General features: G+C 43.5%; 1 protein-coding gene across 1 annotated transcript; it reads right to left on the bottom strand.

The window, feature by feature from the left end:
• Positions 1-9,940: 9,940 nt before the first annotated feature.
• LOC133992262 (putative nuclease HARBI1) lies at positions 9,941-11,198 on the bottom strand. The gene is made up of 4 exons (XM_062430980.1): positions 10,766-11,198; positions 10,572-10,684; positions 10,380-10,491; positions 9,941-10,299 (listed from the first exon to the last, which is right to left on the bottom strand). Exons 1-4 carry the CDS (start codon positions 11,196-11,198, stop codon positions 9,941-9,943), a joined length of 1,017 nt encoding a protein of 338 aa, XP_062286964.1.
• Between the last annotated feature and the right edge of the window lie 15,461 nt (positions 11,199-26,659).

The following is a 26,659-nucleotide window of genomic DNA, read 5'->3' as shown; positions in this document are numbered from 1 at the left end:
CCTCTTCACTTACAGCCTGTAGTATTTGTCATATGCAACCGTCCCAACAAGTAGCACTTACTGTAGTCAAAATACAAGTCAATGCTCAAGTTGGGTCAATAACTCAAACTCTCGGGTGAACAATCTTCTTTACTCCTGAGGTTCTCTCTGAATTTACAGATGTTTCTTTCTGGCATCTTCTGTGTTGTTTCCTGTTAGCAATGAGAGTGGTGCACAGATTTGACCATTTTATATACAGAGTGCCACTACTGAACTCAACTCCGCCCTTATTTTCATGAAGTTTCAATGGCTGTAACGATGGTCAGTAAACAATCACATTCTTTGTACATGATGAATAGACAACCATCATCTTAATTTCATGCATGTCGTTAGCAGATGTTGACTCGTCAATTAGACTGCAATGAGTTTGCTTGCCACATGTTGGACCTAGTTGAATCTGCTTCAGCACAACTACAGACAATACAAAGGAATAGATTTAGCACTGAATATCTACTTTCACAAAAATGACCCCCAAAAAGATCTTATTCTGACATGGTGGGAATATGTGTATAAAATTTGAATCTGGATCTTGTCACAACCAAGACAACCCCAAAGAAAAGCACTTATGAACACAGGAATCATCAGTGGCTCTCTTTGAGGTGATCTGAGAATGATTAATCCCTGAAAGAAATACCTTCTCATACGTGCAGTTGCTCATGTCAGTTGAAATTGCCCCAACAATTATCACTTACTGAATTCAACAGTCATGTCAATGCTCATGTTAGGATGAGACCAATAACTAAACAATGGTCAAAACAGCATTTGTGAAAATGTAACAACTGTTGTTTGGTAAAAACAAAAGAACCTGGAATGGGAGATAGGAAATCAGAGGCCAGAAAAACTACCCCAACAAGTAGCACTTACTGCATTCAGAAGTCAAGTCAGTGCCTCTGTTCGGGTAATTTTGGTGACCAACTCATACATGTCCCTAGTCATGTTAAAATGACCAGAAAAGACTGTCTTTGCATTTGTCTGATGAAAAAACTCACAATCAAGACAACCCCAAAGAGAAGCACTTATGGAAACAAGAATCATCAGTGTCTCCATTTGAGGTGATCCGAACGTGACTCCAATAGCACACCTCTTCACTTACAGCCTGTAGTATTTGTCATATGCAACCGTCCCAACAAGTAGCACTTACTGTAGTCAAAATACAAGTCAATGCTCAAGTTGGGTCAATAACTCAAACTCTCGGGTGAACAAACTCCTTTACTCCTGAGGTTCTCTCTGAATTTACAGATGTTTCTTTCTGGCATCTTCTGTGTTGTTTCCTGTTAGCAATGAGAGTGGTGCACAGATTTGACCATTTTATATACAGAGTGCCACTACTGAACTCAACTCCGCCCCTTATTTTCATGAAGTTTCAATGGCTGTAACGATGGTCAGTAAACAATCGCATTCTTTGTACATGATGAATAGACAACCATCATCTTAATTTCATGCATGTCGTTAGCAGATGTTGACTCGTCAGTTAGACTACAATGAGTTTGCTTGCCACATGTTGGACCTAGTTGAATCTGCTTCAGCACAACTACAGACAATACAAAGGAATAGATTTAGCACAGAATATCTACTTTCACAAAATGACCCCTAAAAAGATCTTATTCTGACATGGTGGGAATATGTGTTGTTGTATTCATAGAATGGAGGAACTTGTCACAACCAAGACAACCCCAAAGAAAAGCACTTATGAACACAGGAATCATCAGTGGCTCTCTTTGAGGTGATCTGAGAATGATTCCTGAAAGAAATACCTTCTCATACGTGCAGTTGCTCATGTCAGTTGAAATTGCCCCAACAATTATCACTTACTGAATTCAACAGTCATGTCAATGCTCATGTTAGGATGAGACCAATAACTAAACAATGGTCAAAACAGCATTTGTGAAAATGTAACAACTGTTGTTTGGTAAAAAACAAAACAACCTGGAATGGAAGATAGGAAATCAGAGGCCAGAAAAACTACCCCAACAAGTAGCACTTACTGCATTCAGAAGTCAAGTCAGTGCCTCTGTTCGGGTAATTTTGGTGACCAACTCATACATGTCCCTAGTCATGTTAAAATGACCAGAAAAGACTGTCTTTGCATTTGTCTGATGAAAAAACTCACAATCAAGACAACCCCAAAGAGAAGCACTTATGGAAACAAGAATCATCAGTGTCTCCATTTGAGGTGATCCGAACGTGACTCCAATAGCACACCTCTCCACTTACAGCCTGTAGTATTTGTCATATGCAACCGTCCCAACAAGTAGCACTTACTGTAGTCAAAATACAAGTCAATGCTCAAGTTGGGTCAATAACTCAAACTCTCGGGTGAACAAACTCCTTTACTCCTGAGGTTCTCTCTGAATTTACAGATGTTTCTTTCTGGCATCTTCTGTGTTGTTTCCTGTTAGCAATGAGAGTGGTGCACAGATTTGACCATTTTATATACAGAGGGCCACTACTGAACTCAACTCCGCCCCTTATTTTCATGAAGTTTCAATGGCTGTAACGATGGTCAGTAAACAATCGCATTCTTTGTACATGATGAATAGACAACCATCATCTTAATTTCATGCATGTCGTTAGCAGATGTTGACTCGTCAATTAGACTGCAATGAGTTTGCTTGCCACATGTTGGACCTAGTTGAATCTGCTTCATCACAACTACAGACAATACAAAGGAATAGATTTAGCACAGAATATCTACTTTCACAAAAATGACCCCTAAAAAGATCTTATTCTGACATGGTGGGAATATGTGTAAAAAAATTTGAATCTGGATAAAGTCCAAGTAGTAATACAGTCTAGAATCACACCCCAACTTCAAAGCACTTTCTTTTGTTGTATTCATAGAATGGAGGAACTTGTCACAACCAAGACAACCCCAAAGAAAAGCACTTATGAACACAGGAATCATCAGTGGCTCTCTTTGAGGTGATCTGAGAATGATTCCTGAAAGAAATACCTTCTCATATGTGCAGTTGCTCATGTCAGTTGAAATTGCCCCAACAAGTATCACTTACTGAATTCAACAGTCATGTCAATGCTCATGTTAGGATGAGACCAATAACTAAACAATGGTCAAAACAGCATTTGTGAAAATGTAACAACTGTTGTTTGGTAAAAACAAAACAACCTGGAATGGAAGATAGGAAATCAGAGGCCAGAAAAACTACCCCAACAAGTAGCACTTACTGCATTCAGAAGTCAACTTCTGGGTGAATGGAAGATAGGAAATCAGAGGCCAGAAAAACTACCCCAACAAGTAGCACTTACTGCATTCAGAAGTCAAGTCAGTGCCTCTGTTCGGGTAATTTTGGTGACCAACTCATACATGTCCCTAGTCATGTTAAAATGACCAGAAAAGACTGTCTTTGCATTTGTCTGATGAAAAAACTCACAATCAAGACAACCCCAAAGAGAAGCACTTATGGAAACAAGAATCATCAGTGTCTCCATTTGAGGTGATCCGAACGTGACTCCAATAGCACACCTCTTCACTTACAGCCTGTAGTATTTGTCATATGCAACCATCCCAACAAGTAGCACTTACTGTAGTCAAAATACAAGTCAATGCTCAAGTTGGGTCAATAACTCAAACCCTCGGGTGAACAATCTTCTTTACTCCTGAGGTTCTCTCTGAATTTACAGATGTTTCTTTCTGGCATCTTCTGTGTTGTTTCCTGTTAGCAATGAGAGTGGTGCACAGATTTGACCATTTTATATACAGAGTGCCACTACTGAACTCAGCTCCGCCCTTATTTTCATGAAGTTTCAATGGCTGTAACGATGGTCAGTAAACAATCACATTCTTTGTACATGATGAATAGACAACCATCATCTTAATTTCATGCATGTCGTTAGCAGAAGTTGACTCGTCAATTAGACTGCAATGAGTTTGCTTGCCACAAGTTGGACCTAGTTGAATCTGCTTCAGCACAACTACAGACAATACAAAGGAATAGATTTAGCACTGAATATCTACTTTCACAAAAATGACCCCCAAAAAGATCTTATTCTGACATGGTGGGAATATGTGTATAAAATTTGAATCTGGATAATGTCCAAGTAGTAATACACTCTGGAATCACACCCCAACTTCAAAGCACTTTCTTTTGTTGTATTCATAGAATGGAGGAACTTGTCACAACCAAGACAACCCCAAAGAAAAGCACTTATGAACACAGTTCAAACAAGTAGCACTTACTGTAGTCAAAATACAAGTCAATGCTCAAGTTGGGCCAATAACTCAGTCTTGGTGAACAAACTTCTTTACTCCTGAGGTTCTTTCTGAATTTACAGATGTTTCTTTCTGGCACGCTCTTTGTTGTTTCCTGTTAGCAATGAGAGTGACTGCTAATATATCTTGAGCCTGGAGGAATAGTTCAGGGCTTCTGCCCTTTTCTATTCATCGGAGGTGGAGCCTGGTGGGCGGCAGGAGGGGCAGGACTCTGGCAGAGGGAGGGCGCATGTGTGGCAAGGCAGGAAGAAAAAGAGAGGGAGAGAGATAGATGAAAGGACAGAGGGATGAACATTTAAGGAAAAGTAAGGAAACGTTAAGAAAAAAAAGAAAGAAATGTATTTATTTATTTAAATTTTTATTTACTTGTGAGTTGATGTTGTTTGTGTGTTCCTTGGTTATAGCGGTCTTCAGATATTTGAGAGGTATGGTTTGATGTTGTTGTCTTATGGACTGAATGTCTGTAATTGTTTTGAATGTAATGGTTGCTGATGAAAAAGGGAAGTCTGTGGGCAAGTTTCAGTGCTTTGTTTTGAATGGTTTGTAGTCGCTGTCGTTGGTTGTCAGAAATGATGATCCATGCGGGAACGGAGTACTCAAACAGTGGTCTGATGTATGACATGTATACTTTGATAACTGTTGAGGGTGAGGCGTCATGTTTTCCACAGAGGGCTTTGAGGTGGTTGAGTCTAATGTTTGCTTTTTGTTCCAGTTTTTCAATATGTTTTGTCCAGGTCATGTTGTTTTGAAAGGTCACTCCGAGGAAGATTGCTTCTTTACTGAGGAGTATTTGTTGATTGTAAAGTGACAGATTCAGATTCGGTTGCAGACGTTGATTTTTGGTGGTGATTTTCTCCACATCTGAGGCAGACGACTGGGTTGGTGCAGTTGGTGGATATGTGGTTGAACTGTTGGCATTTGAAGCATTGTTTAACAGTCGGTGGTGGCCGGGCTTTTTCCACTCTGTACTGGAAGATGTCCATGTAGAAACCTTCGAGGAGGAGGCCAGCAGATTGTTCAGGGTTGGTTAAGTGGATTTTGATAAATGTGGTTGGCTGCTAGGTGGCTTTACTTATGATCCGGTGTATTCTGGTGATGTTGATGCCTTGTTTATCCAGTTCTTGTTTGACCTGTTCATCTTTGGTGTTGGTTTTTATTCCTTTAATGACCAGTAGTTTGGATGGGGCTTCGGATTGGGGGGTGGTGCCTTGTTTTCGTGCGAGTCTGCAGGTGAACTGTGCTCCATTGAATGCTTTTTCAGGCCATGGTGAGAGCAGGTGGTTTAGGGAGTGGATATCTTTGGGGAAGATGAGAAGATTGCCATTTCGCATGTGAACCAGTTTTTCAAGTTTTGCTTGGGGTTTGAGTCTCTGGATTTCTAGGAGAATGGATGTGTTGGTTACAAAGGGGTGGTTGATGGTTGTGTAGTTTTCCAGTACGACGGGTGTTATTAGCTGGTTATTTGATTCTTTTCTTGCTCTTTTCCTGGATCCTGTGTTGAAACTTTGATATGTGTGCATGTTTGCATTTACAGTGTCGGAGTAGCTGTTGGAGAGGGGTGGAAGAGTGTGGGAGTCTTGTCCGTGCAGCAGAATCTGTTCCATGGTGAGTAGGGTTGATTTCATCTGTGTGATATCATTGTGGAGGGGGCTGGATTGGGTGTGTTTGCAGAGTTCAGAAAAGAGGTGGTTAACTTGGTCAAATATGTTCTTGATAATGAGGTGGAGGAGGTAAATGTGTCTGCAAGAGCAGATGGATTTGGGTGGGGCAGAGTGGCTGCAGGATTAGCTTCCAGGGGTGTAGTAGGGGCCATCGTTTCCAATTGCTGAAGTGTGTTGATAATAAACGTCCGTACTGCTGGGGAGTGGGGGCTTTTTCTTTCTGAGGTGGGTTTTTGTGCTATGGATTTGAGTGATTTGGGGTCTGTTGGCTGGTTTCCTTTTTGCATTTTCCCATGTGCTCCAAAAGCTGTTTTCCATATTTGTTTCCTCTCCAGTGTAGTGATTGGCTGTGAAGTGGACATGTTTTATTTCAGAGGGTGTGTTACAGCTTGGTGTTTCGTGAGTATGTAAAGTGGGATGGAAGGAAAGGGGAGGGGGTTGGTCTTAAGTGTAAAGTTTTGTGATATTTACAGAATAATATAATGTGAAAATAAAATAACTTGTTCTTCAGAGTGCTTTTGAAGACTGTTCATTAAGTGCTTACTTAACAAGTGAACTAATACAACAAAAGTCACAAGTTAATTTGGCCAAGGTGTTTTGAAAATCGTGGCTGTGCACACGTCATTTTTACTTCAACAGTTGTTATATCACCTTGTGATAACTGATGGGTGTAATTGTGTGGCGTAATGGTTAAACACTACGCTGTAATGGTTTTGCAGTTGGTGACACACTCGGTATCAAATCCCGTGTCGGGTGACTTTCTATTTATTTATTTTTATTTGGAGATGAATACAGAATATGGTGACCAGTATTTCGGATCCCACAATTGCACTTCACAACATGAAGCATCATGCTTGGAATAACCAGGTGGAGCGAGAGATCATCAGATATTTATGGAAGTACATTCAGGCATTCGCAAGGGCAGCTACGTTCTCTCTCCGTGATCGGAACATCTGCAGTCGCAGTGACAGAGGCCCAACTTTTATAAACAAAGGTAACCAGTTAACGCGGAAACCAGTTGATTTGTAACACCGGAGAGTGAAGGCAGACGCTGCTTTGCCGGACAGGTGAGTAACGTCGGGGGCCTGTTTCAGGAAGCAGGTTAAACTAACTCTGAGTTAAAACCTTAACTCTAGGTTGACCGACTCTGAGCTGTCAAACTCAGAGTTTTCGGTTTCAGAACAGGTGATAACAGTTAGTTCAATCAACTCTGAGTCAAAGTAACTCTGAGTGAAGCTCGTGCATGAGGAGATACCAAGCCCTCATCAATGGAGCACAGATAACATGATTCACCATGGCAACACGTGAAACAAAGGGCTCAGTCCTCTGACTTCTCCCCAGTGGAGTTAGAAATATTAAGGAATGCATGCAGATGGTGAGCTTATACTTAAGAAAAAAAGCAATACAGTAGCAGCAGCAAAAGAACATGAGCTGACGTGGCAGAAAATTACCAACCGAGTCAATGTGTGAGTATTAATGAAAAAAAAAAAGTTTTGTCTCGAGTGTTCCACTTATTCAACATTTATATTTTGTGTATGTGTTTGTGCGTGGCACATTTAATATTCATGCAGACCCCAACAGGTACAAAACGCAGGCCTACTTGGCAGCAACTGAATATGAAATATAAAATAAAATAAAATATAGCTCAAACAAGTCAGGTATAATTTCATTACAAGCAATTATGATGTTGTGTAGCCTGCCCTCATTAAACAGCATTCAGTGGCTACATTCAACATGTGATATATTTCAGTAGTTAGTGAAATCTTCTAAGCAAAAAAGAAAGTCAATTTTTCAGCCACCCCAACACTGCCAGTAGCTATTTAATATTGTATATTTGAAAACAACACCTAAATGCATTTATACATACAACACTACCAAAGTGTAAACGTTTCAGTGCAAGAGTCACATTTCTTTTCTTTCTTTTTTTTAAAGATATATGTTTGGGCACTTTCACCTTAATTTAACATTAGCTGGTATAGAGGTTGACAGGAAACAGGGAGAGAGAGAGAGGGGAAAGACCTGGGGCCCGTTTCAGGAAGCAGGTTTAACTAACTCCAAGGTAAAACCGTAACTCTAGGTTGACCGACTCTGAGCTGTCAAACTCTGAGTTTTCGGTTTCAGAACAGGTGATAACAGTTAGTTCAATCAACTCTGAGTCAAGGTAACCCTGATTGAAGCCCGTGCATGAGGATATAAAAAGCCCTCATCAATGGAACACTGATAACATGACTCACCATGGCAACAAGTGACAAAAAGCCTCGATCCTCATACTTCTCCCCAGTGGAGTTGGATATATTAATGACCGCATATGCAGAAAGTGAGCATATATTTAAAAGAAAAAGCAATACTGTGGCAGCAGCGAAAGAGCGGGAGCTTGCATGGCAGAAAATTGCTGACCGAGTCAATGCGTGAGTATTAATTGGAGAAAAAAAGAAATATTTTGTCTTGAATGATCCACTTATTCAACAATTATATTCCATATGTGTGTTTGTGCGCACAGGTGCAACCCAACAGGCACCAAACGGACTTGGCAGCAACTAAAGATGAAATACAAAAATGTAGTTCAAACAGGTAAGGTATAATTTAAGTACAAGCAATTGTAACGTTGTTCAGCCTGCCATCATTAAACAGCATTCAGTGGCTATATTCAACATGTGATATATATATTTAAGTAATTAGGGAAATCTGCTAAACAAAGAAAAATCCCAACACTGCCAGTATTTAATATTGTCTATATGAAAGCAACACTTGAATGCCTTTTATACATAGCCTACAAGTCTCCAAATTTGTATTTTCTGGATATGTTTAAATTTGACCACCATTATAGCCAACAGAAAAAAGGCTGAGGCCCGCAAAACAGGTGGCGGTCCACCACCACCACCTCTCACGGAGGCTGAAGAGATGGCCCTCAGTCAGAACAGTGGGCGACCCATTGCTGAGGGCATCTCTGGGGGGAGCTCATCGGACCCCAGAGATGACATCAGCCATGCCCCAGAACACAGGGGCCTACATAAGAGGTAAGATATTCAAATGAATGGCATGTACATTCATCCTTTTTCTAGTGTTCGTTCAGTAATGGCCACCCATTCATCTTAGACACAACTTGGCACACTGATCTTTCTTGTAGCAGTAGGCTACAGTTCTTTGTAATTGGCTACTGTTGCTTTCAGATATCAATCTATTTTAAGGTGACTCAGAGTTTGAAAAATTGTGATGGGACCTGCACACCATTGTAAAAAAAAAAAAATTAAATTAGGTGGGGCACTTATTTATCAACTGTCTAATCTTCATCTTCTACCAGTTACTGTTGATGTAATCTGTCTTGTGGAGCCTTCTGCCATAAAACACCTCCATGCAGTTGTAAGTAGCCTTAATATTACACAGATTTGTCATAATGGGTAGAATATAACACAAACATTCTGTTTCATTACAGGAGGATGATGAAGACACCTTATCAGCTGCCACAGAGAGGGAAGATGCAGAAAGGCCTGTTGAGGTTTACAGCTGCTTTTCTTTTTCTTCTTTCTTTTAAAAAAAACAATAAAAACTTTGGTTTCAGTTAATAGTGTTGTTCTCTTCTTTCTCTAACAGAGCAATGCTGGAAATTACAATGAGGAAGAGGGTCCATCAACCTCCACAGCACAGCTTACCTCAGTAAGATGTTGTTCAGCATTGACCCACAACTTACAATGACACTAAGTAGACATGGCACTGTGAAATTCAACGTCATTTTTGTTCCTATAGCTCCCTGTGAAACAAATCTATGAGGTATATTTACAAGCACAAATCACATTTAGAAATGGAACATATAAGGCTGCAGATCACCAAGACACAAATGGAAATTCAACTGCTGGACCATCAGTTAACGGTGGGTGATGTGCCCACATGATTTTTAATTGTTTCAACAACAAAGGATTAACTGTACAAAATTTGTCCTTCTAGGAAATAAAGAAGACCTCATAAAATGAGAGGCATATTGTCGTTCTTTGACACTGGGGAGGTGATGGGTCAGTCAGAAATGATTGAAGCATATCATGTCTCTAACAGCTCTTCCATCTCGTGCATCAGCAGGGGGGTCAGGATTAATATCTGGATCATTAGGGGAACGAGTAGGACATTGTTCCTCTCTAATAGTGGCAATGTTGTGGAGGACCACACATGCAACTATGATGTCACAAGCCCTTTCTGGGGTGACCCTGAGCCTACGAAGGCACTGGAACCGGGCCTTGAGCATCCCGATGGTCATCTCCACTCTGGCTCGTGTCCTGCAGTGAGCCAAGTTGTAGTGTTGCTGTGGGCCAGGGTAAGGAGTCAGCAGATAGCGCTGGCAGGGGTACCCTCTGTCTCCGAGTCGGTAACCATCGAACTCTCCTATGATGATACAAGATACAGTTTATTAACAAAATTGACAACATGTTGATCATAGGATATAGCTATATACATAAACTCACCACGGGCAAATCTGGCACTCAGTGTAGACTCACAAAACATTCGTGAGTAATGCACAGACCCAGGCCACTTCGCTTCCACATTGTTTATCATGTGGGCTGCATCACATATGATCTTCACAGTGGAGAACAGTAATTAGCTGTATAGTGAAGTATATTTCATTTGGAATGTTAAGGGATACTATTTAGGCCTACCTGTACATTAATGCTGTGGACAGATCTCCTGTTCACATAATCTCCTTCATTTATTGAAGGAGCTATGATCGGAATGTGAGTGCCATCTATGCAGCCAATCACACCTGGAAACCCTAAAATATATAAAATTGACTGATTAGTGCTTCAAGTCTCAAAGCTTTATGACATAAATTAATAAGTGCTTAGACTGATACCTGCAATTCTGTGGAACTCTTCTTTGAGAAGTCTGGTGGGTCTGTGACTTGGGAACACTACAAACGTATATAGTAGCCGTTTAAGTGCAAGCGTCACATTTCGGACAGCCTGACAGACAGTTGCCTTGGACACATGCTCTGCATCACCGATGTAATGTAAAACTCTGCAGTTGGCAAAAAAACGAAGTGCAACACAAAGAATTTGCTCGGAACTGAGAGCGTGTCCACGATGTGTCATGTGAACGAGGTGAGGGCTGAGAATATTGTTTAAATAAATTATTGATGATGCAGAGAAACAGAAACGCTTAAATAGGTACTCATCAGGAAATGATAATACATCCAATCGGGGTCTAATAATCCTCTCCCGACGGAGATTTCTGCGGAGTATCTGCGCCTCAACATCAACTGGCTCTTCAAGGAAAGGATACGCCATGTCTGCCACTGCCTTCAGTCTGCAGGCTTCAACTTAAGAGCAGCTTCAGACCGCAGCAAAAACTCTGATGCATTTAAGCCAGCTTGAGCAGCTCAGAGCACACTTTTGCGTTTTCAACCCTTCAGACGGGAAAGCGACGGTGGAGTGGATTTCCACTCTGGAGGGTGGGTTCATTTTTTTGCGTTTTTAAGCCCCCAAAACGCCGTCGCCGTCTAAACGAAAGGCACATCTGATAAAATATTTTGTCGGTTTCACCTGGGAGCGTTGTCGTGTAAAGTGGGCCTTACATTATATCCAATCAAATTCATAGATGCCCCGCCCCCTTCTTATACAAAATTATTATTTGCCAATCAGTTGTCAGTCAAACAGTTGCGCTGCTGTCAAGCTTGATTAGTCAGTGATGATGTGAGATGGGCAGCAACCATGACCGCGGCAGGAACCCATAAGAGGCTAAAAACATACTATTTTCATGAAGAGTGGGAAACGGAGTTTTGTTTCACGAACGTAAATGACAAGTGTGTGTCTGATCTGCGGTGCAAGTGTGTCAGTCGGTAAAAGATGTAACGTGGAGCGCCATTTCACCAAGGTCCACAGCAACTTTTCACGAGACTTACCTGCGGGTAGCAGTCTACGAAAAAAGAAGATAAAGGAGCTGAAAACAACGCTTCAAAGACAAGAGTCTTTGTTCACCAAACCTACGAAGAAGGCCAATGCAGCAACAGAGTCCTCGTTTAAAGTGGTGCACATTTTAACGAAGCACCATAAGCTGCTATTGCTGATGTACAACTTGGTGCAAATACTGTGGCAAGGAGAGTGTCTGCGCTGTCTGCGGATGCGTTAAAACAGCTGCAAACTGACATGAACAGGTGCAGGTGTTTTCAATTCAGTGTGATGAGTCTGTCGACTCCAGTGACACAGCCCAGCTAGCTGTTTTCATTCGAATGGTGTTTGATGACTTTTCAGCCAAAGAAGAGTTTTTGACCTTACTTCCACTGAAAACTACAACCAGGGGAGTTGATATTTACAATGCAGTGAAGGACTACTTTGTAGAAAAAAAGATCCCTGTTGAAAAGCTGGTGTCTGACAACTGACGGAGCACCGACTATGACAGGTCGTCACTCAGGATTTATTGCGCACTGCAAAGCAGACCCGGACTTTCCTAAGTTTCTGAACTATCATTGCATCATTCACCAGCAGGCTATATGCGCAAAAGTAATGGAATTTGACCATGTCATGGCACCTGTTGTTAAGATCATCAACTCCATTCGAGCAAAGGAACATCGGAGCGTCAAGCTGTTCCTGGAGGAATGCTCTGCGGAGTATGGGGATCTCCTCTTCCACACTGAAATCAGATGGCTAAGTCGGGGTAAGATACTACAGCGCTTTCTTTCCTTGCTTGGTGAAATCAAGGCTTTTATGGAAACGAGGGAGGAGGATACCACCCTATTATCTGATGCAGAGTGGCTACTTGATCTTGCTTTCTTGACAGATGTAACTGAGAAAATTAACCACCTGAACCTACAGTTACAAGGCAAAGATAAAAAACATATCTGATATGATCAGTGCTGTTAAGACCTTCAGTGCAAAACTGTCATTGTACATTCAGCAAGTGAAAAACAAAAAGGTTTCAGCACTTCCCCTCTGTCTCAAAGATGTTGGAAAGTCACACAGGTGCAGCCAGCGTTTTAAATGTTTCCAAGTATTGTGGCCGCTTGTCAAGGCTTGGACAGGAGTTTACAGACAGATTCAGTGACTTTGAGAGACTTGAGCCCTGTGTGACATTTATGGCCCCTTCATGGATGTGGACATAAGTGAGATTTCGGGACAGATGGCTGAACTTTTCTGTGTTGATCCTGTAGAAATGGAAATTGAGGTTATAAACCTTCAAAATAATGTGCAGTTAAAGTCTCAACAGCATTCTCAGCATTTCTGGAGCTTAGTAGAGCCAGATAACTATAAGAATCTTCACCAAGCAGCTCTGAAAATGTCTGCTTTGTTTGGGTCTACATACCTCTGTGAGTCTGCCTTTTCTGACATGAATGTCATGAAATCAAAGTTCAGAACAAGACTGACAGATGAACATTTAAATGACTCCATAAGAGTGAACCTAAGTGGCTACACTCCACCATACACCTCTCTTGTTGACTCCATGCAGTGCCAATCATCTCACTGAATACACATAACATGTTATGTCTCGTCAAATGTGTTAATGTCTTGTCTTGTGTCATGTGTTGGTCCTTTATGTTTTCATTTAGTCAAGTCACTCATGTCGCGTCCTGTCATGCGCTTCCTGTTTTATTTTGTACTCACCTTTTCCCTCTTGTTTCAGATCCTGACTTTCTCCCTTTGTGTGCCTTCCCTCCGCTGTGATTGTCAACCCCGCCCCTGATTGGTTCCACCTGTGTCCCCTTACCTCATGTTCAAATAGTCCTTGTCTCCCTTGTCTTGTGTCAGTTCATTTTGTCCTGTCAGCGTCACGCAGCCCGAGAAGCCTTGTTTCATTCTGTCCTCCAAGTGAGCGTTTTTTGTTCCCCTTTTTCATCCTCCTTGAGAGCGTTTTTTGTTTAATAAATTCCCTTCGAGTTAAGCGTTTGAGTCCTCCTTCCTGTCTGAGGTTGTTACATAACACATACAACTGGACATGTGAATACTCTTGTGAAGTGATACAGTGACATGTGGACAGATATAACAATGACAAGTGAATAAGTAATAGCTGTGTATTTGTAATTCCATTGTTTTGTTTTGTCAGCATTCGTGTTTTAATTTAAAGTCTGTGTAAAGTAAAAATAAATATGTGTTCTGAGTTTGACATACCACAGAAAAAATTGTTGTTAACCACCCTGCAAAAATATATGAAATTAGGCTTCAGAGTTGTATAAAAGTCTGCCTATTTCTCTTCTCCCAAACGCTGTGGGAGTGGCCGCCTAGTTCGCTGAAACCCCGCCCCCTACCAAGTGTCACCTGTCAATCAAAGTCACCACCTCTAACAGAAACATGGACGCTAGGCCTGAGAGCTTTCTGCTGCTAGCTCGGCGGCTAACTCAGTTGATAACCCGGCGGCTTACTCGGCGGTTAGCTCGGCAGCTAACTCAGTTAACTGGCTAACTGTAGTAGTAGTGTGTGCTGAATGTATTTATACCTCCACAGCAGCAGGGGCGGGTTTATGCTCCGGTGTGTAACTGTGCTATTGGTTACCGGTTACGTAACCCGGCAGAGATTTTCAGACCCGCCCATTAAATCCAGACACAGAAATCTTGAAACACAGTTTGTGAAGCGTAGCTCCACAATTCAAATCTAAATGGTTGAAATGCTTTTTACACCTTTTTTAGAAATAACTGAAAAATGACTGAATTCACTTTACACGGTCTTTAACAATGCATGTGTTTGGACTCATGACCTGAGCATCAACCCTGAAGGAACTGGATGAAGTTGTCATCAGTGCCAACATGGTCTTCTCCACTTCTCACAGTGGTCAAAATGTTGAAAAACATTTTAAAAATCTACAAATGCATCTGACTAAAGCAGGACCATTTGCTGAGGACACATCTATCAAAGAGCAAGACTATGAGGTATCTTTTTCTTAACTGCAACTGTAACATTCTTGCTTTGGATTTAAGTTTTTGCTGTACCTGACTAAGAAATGTGTCAGTTCAAACACATTTGGCTTTTTTAATTCAAGCCCTAAAGGGCATAACACTGGACACATATACAGGTAATAAACAGATTTGAACAGCATAACCCAAAAGTGTATGATGCATACACAGCTGGTTGTAAAAAAAAACATGCTCCACGACACGTGGTGGCACTCCATTCATCAGCTGTTTGGGTTAGACTCTTGCAGTGTGTGGACCCAGCGTTATGGTCTGACTTGTGGAGAGGAGAGAGCTGTCAACTACAGATATTATACTTAGGGGGTCATTAGGGCCTCATACAACCACACCTAAAAACTGAATTATCCTTTTAAAGCTTTGTTCATTTTTTACTTCTTTGCTAAACTGTACTCTTGTGTAGGCATGCATACATGTTTTATGTTAACAGGTTTACTCTGTCATCTGTGAAGTGTGAAAAACATCATATTTCCACACACTCTGCAGTCTTACAGAATTTATTTTGTAGAACGATAGGGGGACCAAGGCCATTCATGCAGCACTTTGAAGAAGTCATTGAGAGGGAAGAATGTGACCAGGAAGGTGATTTGAACATCTACTTCTGTCCAACCTTCATCCCGACATTAATAAAGTACTTTCTACCTCAGGCTGCCCTATGGTCTGGCTTTCCTGGGTTAGTCCTGTTTAATTGTTGTTATTAATCTATATGATTATTTTAATATCTTTAAGTGCATTTAAAAAATAAATAAATGTTCAATCTTCTGCCAGGTGATCTAGGGCGTCATGGATCAGGCCGAGTATATGACAGTCTGACAAATAAGTACAGCAGAGCTGCCTGTAAATCACAACAGGTACAATAAAGCTGAACATCTGTTAATGAAACTGAATATTACTTGCAAGTTTCCATGCTGGATATTACACAGATAAAATAAACCAAATGAATGAAGATATTTTGATTTGATGTAATGTTTATGTTGAACCCTAGAATTACACTCTGTTTACTTTTTATTCTTTCTATAAGTTGATGCTGTATGTCTGAGGCCATGTCCGCGATACGGTGACTCAGTGTCATTTGAGAGTGGGATGGTCAGCAGCTTTTTTGCAGCGGCCTCTCCGACCATCTCACGGCACATATCAACAGCGGCAGGCAGAACTAACTCCTCCGCTATGGTGAATGCTTTCTTACTCTGTGCCACACGTCTGGCTATGAGGTAACTGGCTTTCAATGCACATTTAGAGTTGCTTGTCAGTGACACGACAGACCTTTTCTGCATCTGCAGCCCACTTTCCTTCCTCTTAAAAATTCCACCGGCGGTAATATTTTAATTATTACGAATTATAACATATTGCTAATAAAAGTAAACTGCACAAATCCTATATCACACACAAATAGAACAACACATTTATAAATTAATATTACCATCCTCCAGCAGTGTCAACAAAGAGTCAAGACTAAACCAGTTCACCCTGGTGGTGTGAAGACTGCTTTTACATTATTCTTAATGATTTTACTCTAAAAACTAAAAATACAACAATGTGTCTGTGAAACTACATATTCACATTATGAATTGTGGTTTATTTGGTGTGACTGATTTTAATTTTTGCATCATTAGGCTACCATACAAATTATGTGCGCTAGACTCCTCAGTGGAGACCTGAGGTCAACCTACTGCTGCTCCTCTCCTACTTCTGACTGAGATGTCAGCAGGTAAAAGCTGTTAGTTCATAACTAGAAGTAGGGCACGCAGTGTAACTGTTGGGGATTAAGCAAGGTGGACCCAAGAGGCAGGAGAGGCAGGGGAACTGTTCAAAACACAGGTTTATTGCAAACGGAGGGTGCTGCTGGACAATAGCAGTAGTTGGAAGAGGGGAATCGGACTGGACTCCCTCCTGGGGCAAAAGGGAACAAAAAACGGACCACTCCAGGTGGCGTAGCGGGCAGCGGCGGCTGGGGACTGGAGGCTGCAGGCTGGAGGCTGGTAGCAAGGACACAGGCTGGGGGGAAACAGAGAGAAGCAGGTAAATATCAGGTCAGACACAAAGAGATCACTGCTGCTGTTGATAGCTCTACCGTGGCTTGGTAACTGAATCATCTGGCAGCGGCGTGGAGGTGAACCAGGCTTTTTCTGGAGTGGTGGTGATTGTAGATTGAAACCAGGTGTGCTCTGCTCTGTTCCCTGCTCCTGTGACAAGGAGGTCAACCCCGCCCCCGAACCACCGCCAGCCCTGCAGGAGAGACAAAAAGGAACACCAAAACACAACCCCAAACCCCAGTCCACAACAGTACCCCCCCACTAAGGGACGCCACCTGGCGTCCTACCAGGCTTGTCAGGGTATCTACGATAAAAGTCTGTCAACAGACTGGGATCCAGAATCAGGGAGCGTGAAACCCAAGAGCGCTCTTCAGGGCCGTACCCTTGCCAATCCACCAAAAATTGGTAGCCGCGGCCCCGCCTGCGAACATCCCGGATGTGGTCAACTGTGAACGCTGGGTGGCCATCGATGAGGCGAGGTGGGGGGGGTGGGTCAGACGGTGGATGCAGGGGACTGTCTGACACTGGCTTCACCAGGGACACATGAAAAACAGGATGTACCTTGAGTGCCGCAGGGAGCCTCAGCCGGACCGCGCTCGGGTTAATGATGCGCTCGATGACGTAGGGGCCAATGTACCTGGGAGCCATCTTTCGAGACTCTGTCTGGAGAGGGAGGTCCCTGGAGGCGAGCCAGACCTGCTGTCCCACCTTGTACTCCGGGGCAGGGGTACGATGCCTATCAGCCATTCGCTGGTTCCGGGCAGTCGTCCGGACTAGAGCGGCCCGGGCCTCCCTCCAAACACGACGAGCACGGCCGTAGTGGGCCTGGACTGAAGGGACCGCGACCTCTGTCTCCTGACTGGGGAACAGGGGGGGTTGAAAACCGTTAGTGATCATGAAGGGGGACATACCCGTAGCTGAGCTGACCAGGGAGTTGTGAGAGTATTCCACCCATGGCAAGTACGTGGACCAGGAGGCTGGGAGACGTGCCGCTACACACCGCAATGATGATTCCAAGCTCTGATTTGCCCGCTCCGTCTGACCGTTGGATTGGGGATGATAGCCGGATGTTAAGCTGGTTCTCATCCCCAGAGCTTGGCAGAACCCCCTCCACACCTGAGATGTGAATTGCGGGCCCCTGTCCGAGACGATATCCTGGGGAATACCATGCAATCGAAAAACATGCTGGACCAGGAGGTCAGAAGTCTCCAACGCTGAAGGGAGCTTGGGAAGTGGAACAAAGTGAACAGATTTGGAGAAACGGTCAACAATTGTTAGGATGGTGGTATTACCTTCTGAGGGGGGGAGGTCGGTGACAAAATCCACTGCAATGTGTGACCAGGGGCGATGGGGAATGGGCAAGGGTTGGAGGAGGCCTGCTGGTGCACGGTGGGAGGACTTATTTCTAGCACAAACGGAACAGGCGGTGACAAACTCCCTTGTGTCTGCAGTCATGGTCGGCCACCAGAAACGCTGTCGTAGTAGGAAGAGGGTGCGGTGAATTCCAGGGTGACAGGCTACTTTGGATGCATGCCCCCATTGGAGCACCGGGCTTCTCATCGACCGGGGAACATAAAGCCGTCCAGGTGGACACCCCTCTGGCACCATTTCCTCCTGCTGAGCCTCTTGGACACTGCTCAATTTCCCATCTGGCCGCACCGATGACACAGGATGGTGGAAGAATCGTTTCCTCCAAAGTCCCCTCCTCCTCTGGTGTGAACTGCCTGGAGAGGGCGTCAGGCTTCGTGTTTCTCAAGCCTGGGCGATAGGAGAGAGTGAAATCAAACCTTCCTAAGAAGAGGGCCCACCTGGCCTGGCGTGAGTTCAGTCGGCGAGCAGAACGGAGATAGGCCAGGTTCTTATGATCCGTCCAGACAATGAATGGCTGGGCTGCCCCCTCCAACCAGTGCCGCCACTCTTGGAGAGCCAAGACCACTGCAAGCAACTCTCGGTTCCCCACGTCATAGTTTCTCTCTGCTGGAGACAGGCGTCTGGAGAAGAAAGCACATGGGTGAAGTTTGTGGTCTGCAGGCGAGCGCTGGGAGAGAACAGCCCCAACCCCACAATCCGAGGCATCAACCTCAACTATGAACTGAAGGACTGGATCTGGATGAATTAACACAGGGGCTGCAGTGAACTTTGTTTTAAGCTGTTCAAAGGATGCCTGTGCTTCTGCTGACCATTCAAAGGTTTTCTTGACTGAAGTTAACTGGCTGAGGGGGGCAGCAAGACGGCTGTAGTCCCGGATGAACCGCCTATAAAAATTAGCAAACCCCAGAAACCTCTGTAATTGTTTGCGAGTGGCTGGGGCAGGCCACTGTTCCACGGCTCTGATTTTCTCTGGGTCTGGTTTGAGCTGCCCCTTTTCAACTATGTGCCCCAGAAAACTAATGGAGGTTGCATGAAAATGGCACTTTTCTGCCTTTACATACAGCTTGTTCTCGAGCAGTCTTTTCAAAACTTGTTTTACATGGTCAACATGCTCGGCATAACTATGGGAAAAAATCTAAATATCGTCCAGGTAAACAAAAACAAACCTGTTCAGCATGTCCCGGAGCACGTCGTTAACTAAGGCCTGGAAAACAGCAGGAGCATTTGTTAAACCAAAAGGCATGACCAGGTATTCGAAATGTCCCAGGTGTGTGTTGAATGCAGTTTTCCATTCATCACCTTCTTTAATTCTGATCAGGTGGTAGGCATTTCTCAAGTCCAACTTTGTAAAAATGACTGAGTCATGAAGGGGTGTAAAGGCTGAATCAAGCAGTGGAAGGGGGTACTTGTTTTTGACAGTGATAGCATTAAGACCAGTGTAATCGATGCAGGGCCGCAGTGTTTTGTCTTTCTTTGCTACAAAGAAGAAACCAGCTCCCACAGGGGAAGAGGAGGGACGAATGACACCTGCTGCCACTGAGTCATTTATGTACGTTTCCATGGTTTCTTTCTCGGGTTTGGAGAGGTTGTATAGTCGTTGGGTGGGAAGCGAGGAGCCAGGGAGTAGATCGATAGCACAGTCGTATGGTCGGTGTGGTGGCAGGGTGAGCGCCCGGTCTTTACTAAATGCATCCTTCAGCTCATGATATCCTCAGGGAACATTAGTCAAATCTATGTCTTCGGGGGGTGCAGGCAATTTGGCAGAGGGTTTGGGGATGGCCGAAAAGAGACAATGTCGGTGACAGTGATCACTCCAGTTGCGAATGGAAGCCATTGCCCAGTCTTTGTGTGGGTTGTGGGTTTGTAGCCATGGTAGCCCAAGAATAATGGGGTTCAAAGGGGAGGATATGACAAATAGCTCTGCCTGCTCGTGATGGTTACCTGACAGGGTGAGTTTAATTGGCTGGGTTTTGTGTGTGACACTGTAAATGGGGTGTCCGTCTATTGCCACAATTCTTTTGGGTTGATCTAGCTGACAAACCGAGAGATTATGTTCCCGTACAAAGTTAATGTCTATGAAATTATCGTCAGCCCCAGAGTCAATCAACACACCAACAGGGAGCGTGCGTTGTGTCTGGTGTATCATACCTGGCAGTTGGACACGGTTTGAGGAGGAAGTCATGGATGTCCGGCTCACCAGCGTCCTCCTTCCTGCTGACGAGCCTGTCCTTTTGGCGCCTCTGGACACTGTGGCCGATAATGTCCCTTCTGGCCACAGTAAATGCAGAGCCGGTTGACGAAACGACGCTGCCTCTCTTCAGGAGACAGCCTGGCTTGCCCCAACTGCATGGGCTCCCCCGCTGTGGGGGCAGGAGGGCCCATGTCTGCTGTGGGGCTGCTAGATGAGGTAATGGTGGAAGGGGCGAATGCCACTGGGGTGGCTGGGGCAGAAGAAAGGGAACGAGGCCTTTGTCCCTGGGATCTTTCCCTGTGTCGCTCTCGCATCCTGTTGTCCAACCTGATGGTTAAGTCAATCAAGGCCTCTAAGCTATCAGGGTCATCTCTGGGAGCCAACTCATCTTTTAACTCTTCTGATATCCCCTTAAGGAAAATCGCCTGCAGGGCGGTGTCATTCCAGCCGCTCTCGGCGGCCAGAATGCGAAACTCAAGTGCATACTGTGAAGCTGATTGGGTGCCCTGTCTCAACCTCAGCATTCGACCAACTGCCTCCTTCCCTCTAACAGGATGGTCAAAAACCTTTCTCATCTCCTGCGTGAATTCATCATAATCTGTGGTGAGTTCTGGGGAATGAGTGGAGGTGGCAAGCGCCCAAGCTGAGGCTTGGTCAAACAGGAGGCTCATGATAAAGGCTATCTTTGCCTGATCTGTGGCGTATGTGCCCGGCTGTTGGTGGAATACTAGTGAACACTGGTGCAGAAACTGAGAACAAGTCCCTAAGTGACCGGAATACCTGGCAGGTGTGGGGATGAAGGGTTCTCGGGGTGCGACCATCGGAGCCACGGCAGGTGGTGGGACTGGTGCAGGTGGAGGAGGGGGAGCATGGGCGAGAGCGGTGAGTTGACCTGTGATGGCGTCCATCCTCCCTCCAAGGTCTGTGATGCCTGTGGCTAATTGCTGCAAGTTGTCTACAACCTGCCGAAGAGTGGTTTCATGTTTGGTCACCAGAGCGCCCTGGTTGGTGAGGGCTCGCTTGATGTTGTCTGTCTCCGCCGGGTCCATGATGGCCAGATGATTCTGTTGGGGATTAAGCAAGGTGGACCCAAGAGGCAGGAGAGAGGCAGGGGAACTGTTCAAAACACAGGTTTATTGCAAACGGAGGGTGCTGCTGGACAATAGCAGTAGTTGGAAGAGGGGAATCGGACTGGACTCCCTCCTGGGGCAAAAGGGAACAAAAAACGGACCACTCCAGGTGGCGTAGCGGGCAGCGGCGGCTGGGGACTGGAGGCTGCAGGCTGGAGGCTGGTAGCAAGGACACAGGCTGGGGGGAAACAGAGAGAAGCAGGTAAATATCAGGTCAGACACAAAGAGATCACTGCTGCTGTTGATAGCTCTACCGTGGCTTGGTAACTGAATCATCTGGCAGGGGCGTGGACGTGAACCAGGCTTTTTCTGGAGTGGTGGTGATTGTAGATTGAAACCAGGTGTGCTCTGCTCTGTTCCCTGCTCCTGTGACAAGTAGGTCAACCCCGCCCCCGAACCACCGCCAGCCCTGCAGGAGAGACAGAAAAAGGAACACCAAAACACAACCCCAAACCCCAGTCCACAACACTAACAAGGTAAACTGATCCACACGGTGACATTATATCATTGACGTACCGTAATTTCTGGACTATAAGCCGCTACTTTTTTCCCGGGCTTTGAACCTTGCGGCTTATACAATGATGCGGCTAATTTATGAATTTACCTGTATTTTCGTTAGACAACTTCCGCACGCTCAAACTTCCCATCATTCTGATTGTGTTAGTAATTTTGTCACCCTCATCATGACAAAGACACGGAGAAATGCATATGATGCAGCTTTCAAGTTAAAGGCGATCGATCTGGAAAAGGAAACAGAGCTGATGCGCGGGAGCTTGGCCTTAATGAGTCGATGATAAGACGTTGGAAACAGCAGCGTAAGGAACTGACTCAGTGCAAAACGACAACGAAAGCTTTCAGAGGGAATAAAAGCAGATGGCCCGAACTAGAAAATGAGCTCGAAGACTGGGTCAACACACAGAGAGCAGACGGCCGAGGTGTTTCAACTGTGCAGATCCGGCTGAAAGCAAAAACAATCGCCACTGCAATGAAGTTTGAGGATTTTAGAGGTGGACCATCGTGGTGTCTCAGATTCATGAGACGTAAAGGTTTGTCAATCAGGGTACGGACGAGTCTGTGTCAGCAGCTCCCCCCCGACTACGAGGAAAAAATGTCAAACTTCCACAAATTCACTGATGCAAAGATAGCGGAGCATTCCATCGGCTCGCATGACATCATAAATATGGATGAGGTTCCTCTGACATTTGACCTGCCTCTCACTCGGACTGTCAATAGGAAAGGTGAATCATCAGTCACGCTGAAAACAACTGGTCATGAAAAAACGCACTTCATCTGTGTTCTGGGCTGCACGGCATCGGGAGGAAAGCTTCCACCTATGGTGATTTTTAAACGCGTGACAATGCCAAAAGAAAAATTCCCGAGAGATATTGTTGTGAAAGTCAACAAGAAAGGATGGATGACAGAAAGCCTAATGCACGAATGGCATACGGTGTGTTACGGCAAGCGCACGGGCGGATTCTTTCACAAGAACAAGGCATTGCTCGTTTGGACAGCATGAGGGCCTACATAACAGCTTCTGTGAAAGAAGCCATCAAGAGGACAAACTCCATTCCAGCTGTGATTCCTGGGGGCACAACAAAGTATAGCATGAGCGCAGCGGGGAGTTTGCCTCCGGAGGAAAGTGACGAGAGCGACAATGAAAACGACCCAGCATCGGATGAAGCAATTCTGAGGCTATTTAACTCCAACACCGAAGAAGAGGACTTCAATGGTTTCAATGAGCAGGAGGAGGAAGGTAGTGACCAATAACTTTCTTGGTAGGCTACTGTTTTATTTTTGTTACAAGCCGTTATGGCCCGTCGAAAAGGGTAGCCAAAGCACGAAAGTGTATGGTAGGCAAAAGCCAAAGCATAAATAATAAGAAGTTTTTCAATTTTTTTTTATTTGTTATTTATTAAGTTTCCTTAAAGCCTATTTATTTTTGTTACAAGGGGTGTTTCCTTGTTTCAATTTATCGGTAGGCACCTGCGGATTATAGACACGTGCGGCTTATTTACGTTCTAAATAAAAAAAATTTTAAAATTCGGTTGGTGCGGCTTATATTCAGGTGCGCTCAATGGTCCGGAAATTACGGTAAATGAGCGATAGAAAACCGATTGTTTTTTTTGTGCGTGTGTGTGCGCCTGGTGCGGCCCCCGGTAAGATGCTGGCTGCCCATACTTTCTTATTTAAGGATTACTTCATTTGTAATTATTTCAACAGCCTCACCAAATGCAGTTCAGGAGGTTGAAAGACCTCAACAACTTCTTGAGGCAGAGAAAGAGAAGGGGCGTATTCGTGATGAAACCATCTCCCTCCTCAAAGATGACAAGACCTACCTGCAAGGAGAACTTGGGAAAAAGGATGAGCTCATCCATCAGCTACTCTCCAAGAAGGATGAAGATAATTCTACAATCATGTCTGGCAGGGCCGGCCCAAGGCATAAGCTAACTAAGCAGCTGCTTAGGGCCCCGTGACCAATAGGGGGCCCCCCAAGAGCAATTAACTTAAAAAAGAAAAAAGTAATTAATTATTTTTTCCATGTGTGAGTGATGATGATTCATATATTATCAAATGTACGTTCTTGTAAAAAAAAACAAAAAAAACCCCAACAACATTATTATGTTAACAGAGATGCAGTAAGAAACTACTTCCTACTGCCTTCTCTGCTTGAAATGTCAGAGCTCCACTAGTAACGTGTGCAGTGCGCACTGAGCATCCAGGAGCTAGGAGCAGGTGAATAATGTTGCAAAAAAGGACCTAGCCTTCAGGGGCAGAAAAAGAAAAAGGAAGAGGAGGAAAAACGACAAGATAAAGGTATGTCTTGGTAATGTAACATTTGGTGTCAAGGAGAGTTTGAAAAGTTTCCTCAAATTAGGAAAGCAAATTATCTACAGTAGCTAACGTTAGTTCAAAACAAGAGAAATGTATCTTCTCTTATGGGTAGCTTAGATAGCTTACTATTCAAGCTAACGTTTTTTTGTTTGCGTAATACTTTGTATAAGTTGATTCTCAGTATTATTCTGGGTCGCTTTTTGGCATCAAAACAACGTTTTTGATAACAACGTTTGATAGCAAATGTTTAATAATTAACGTTAATTACAAACGCGGTGACGTTTGCTATCAATATGGTTTTGCATTAATTAATTAACTTTGTTAACTTATAGTTTGAGGTATGTTGTTTGCAATTGTTTGCTGCAGAGCACAGTAATTTATGTGAGTAAATAAACATATTCCTTTTACATCAACTCCCTATTATGCTCATATGTTATATGAAACTTCCCCAGGAGCACTGTTAAAGTATTTTGGAAGAGGCACTGACTCGGCCCAGGGGCAATCCACCTCCTCAGGAGCAGCCAAGGCTGATGAATCAGGTGATCAAAAACTGTCACCATATATATTTATTTTCTAGTCAAATTATCTCATTAAGATGTAATAATATAAGATATAATCATATGACAAGGGACATGTTTTTCATCTCAGGTCCATCTCTATCCTCTGCTCCATCCTCTGTGCCCACTGTCCCTTCTGTGTCTTCTGCAACCTCAGCTGTACCTGGTAAGTTAACAATAAAACAGCCTTTATAATTGCTCAGTGTACTGCAGAATATTCTGAGATGAATAATTTTGTCCAAAAATATTAATTTAATTTCCCTATAGGTCCTTCATCTTTGGTCATCGAGACTGATGTTTCATCTACTTCTTCAGCGTCCAGTTTGCAGCAGGGATCAGCAGCTCTGCCAGTAGACCCAGCTGAATGTGCCTCTTTCCTGTCAGACTACTTTATATTTTATTTATAAACCATTTGTGTTTCCTTGTTTCAGGTGCCTCTGTTGATTTACATCATTATTTAAGTATTTGTCTGATTTAAAAAAAAAAAATTATTTTATTTAATACTGTCTGTTTTTGTACATTTGCTGTTGCAGTTTATTTAAAACAAAAAATAATAAAGCAGATTGTGTTTACAGTAAATTATTGGTTTATTTTGTTACTTTTAGTTGGCCTAGATGACATTCGGTATCCCACTTAGTACTATATCACTTTGAATATTAAGTGTAAATCCACCCCAGGCTGCTCTTGTAGCTGAATTTGCTACCATTTCAGATTAAAAACCATAGATGGGTCAAACATGCCGATTTGCCAAATATTAATTGAAAGATTTTTCTCTAAGTTTGCAAATCTGGTGTCTGCTTCCATGGCATTAATCACTGTGGATTACAATCTAACTACAACAACACATTTAGTTTTAAAAATGTATTCGTAATACGTTTATAGTAGGTGTGTGAATGATCAATAATCATTATTATTGGCAGTAATAGAGGGCCCCAAAATCAAATTTTGCTTAGGGCCCCATGGAGGCTTGGGCCGGCCCTGATGTCTGGCAAGTCAAGTGAGTAATTATCCATTCACATTTATACAGTACAAGTATTCTTTTTTCACTCTCCAATAGGTTTTTGTCCAGCACACAGACAAAATGTGTTTTCATATTCATTCCTTTCTCACAACTAGAACACTAGTAACAAATTAGTTTTGTTATTTGCAGGTGTCAAACGCAAGCATGGGAATGATAGAAAAGCCCCTTTGAAGAAAGCCAAGCAATTAAAGAGCATCGTTAATGAAGAGGAAGACTCCAATTCTGTTCTTTCTGATTCATCTGAGGGTAACAAAGGCACAATTTATTACATACAGTAGAATCAAATCTCACATTTCTTCTCATTGTCTGGAAATATTTTTAATGTTAACTTCACAAACATTAACATTGAATTTGTCTCTTTGCACACCCTTAATTGATACATTATACTGTATACACTATTTCCCTACATTACTGTACCATTGGCAAGATTCTTCTTCCATTTGCTCTGCAGAGATCTTTCAATTTTCAATAATTATTTATTATATTGTTCTCTTCATACCCTACTGCACCCCAGTACTTAACGGACCTCCTCCATGTTTACCACCCTTCACGGGACCTGCGCTCTGCTGACTTGGGCCTCCTGTCCATTTTCCGCACCAGAGGGCAAACCTATGGGAGCAAGGCCTTTAGTGTGGCAGCTCCTACACTTTAGAACTTGCTCCCTCAGGACATTCGCCAAGCACCAACTCTGGACTCTTTTAAATCTAGGTTGAAAAGG

The sequence above is a fragment of the Scomber scombrus genome, chromosome 12 (genome assembly GCF_963691925.1).
Source record: "Scomber scombrus chromosome 12, fScoSco1.1, whole genome shotgun sequence".
In the NCBI taxonomy this organism is placed as follows: Eukaryota; Metazoa; Chordata; class Actinopteri; order Scombriformes; family Scombridae; genus Scomber; species Scomber scombrus.
The sequence above is the reverse complement of the archived record's forward strand: the minus strand, read 5'-3'. Positions and strand labels throughout refer to the sequence as shown.

Bases quoted from the DNA above. Each gene is read 5' to 3' on its own strand.
- LOC133992262 (XM_062430980.1), bottom strand. From the start codon at position 11,198: ATGGCGTATCCTTTCCTTGAAGAGCCAGTTGATGTTGAGGCGCAGATA. The intron at 10,685-10,765 runs GTATCAGTCTAA...TATATATTTTAG, and splicing joins AGAGTTCCACAGAATTGCAG to GGTTTCCAGGTGTGATTGGC. The intron at 10,492-10,571 runs GTAGGCCTAAAT...TCCACTGTGAAG, and splicing joins TCCACAGCATTAATGTACAG to ATCATATGTGATGCAGCCCA.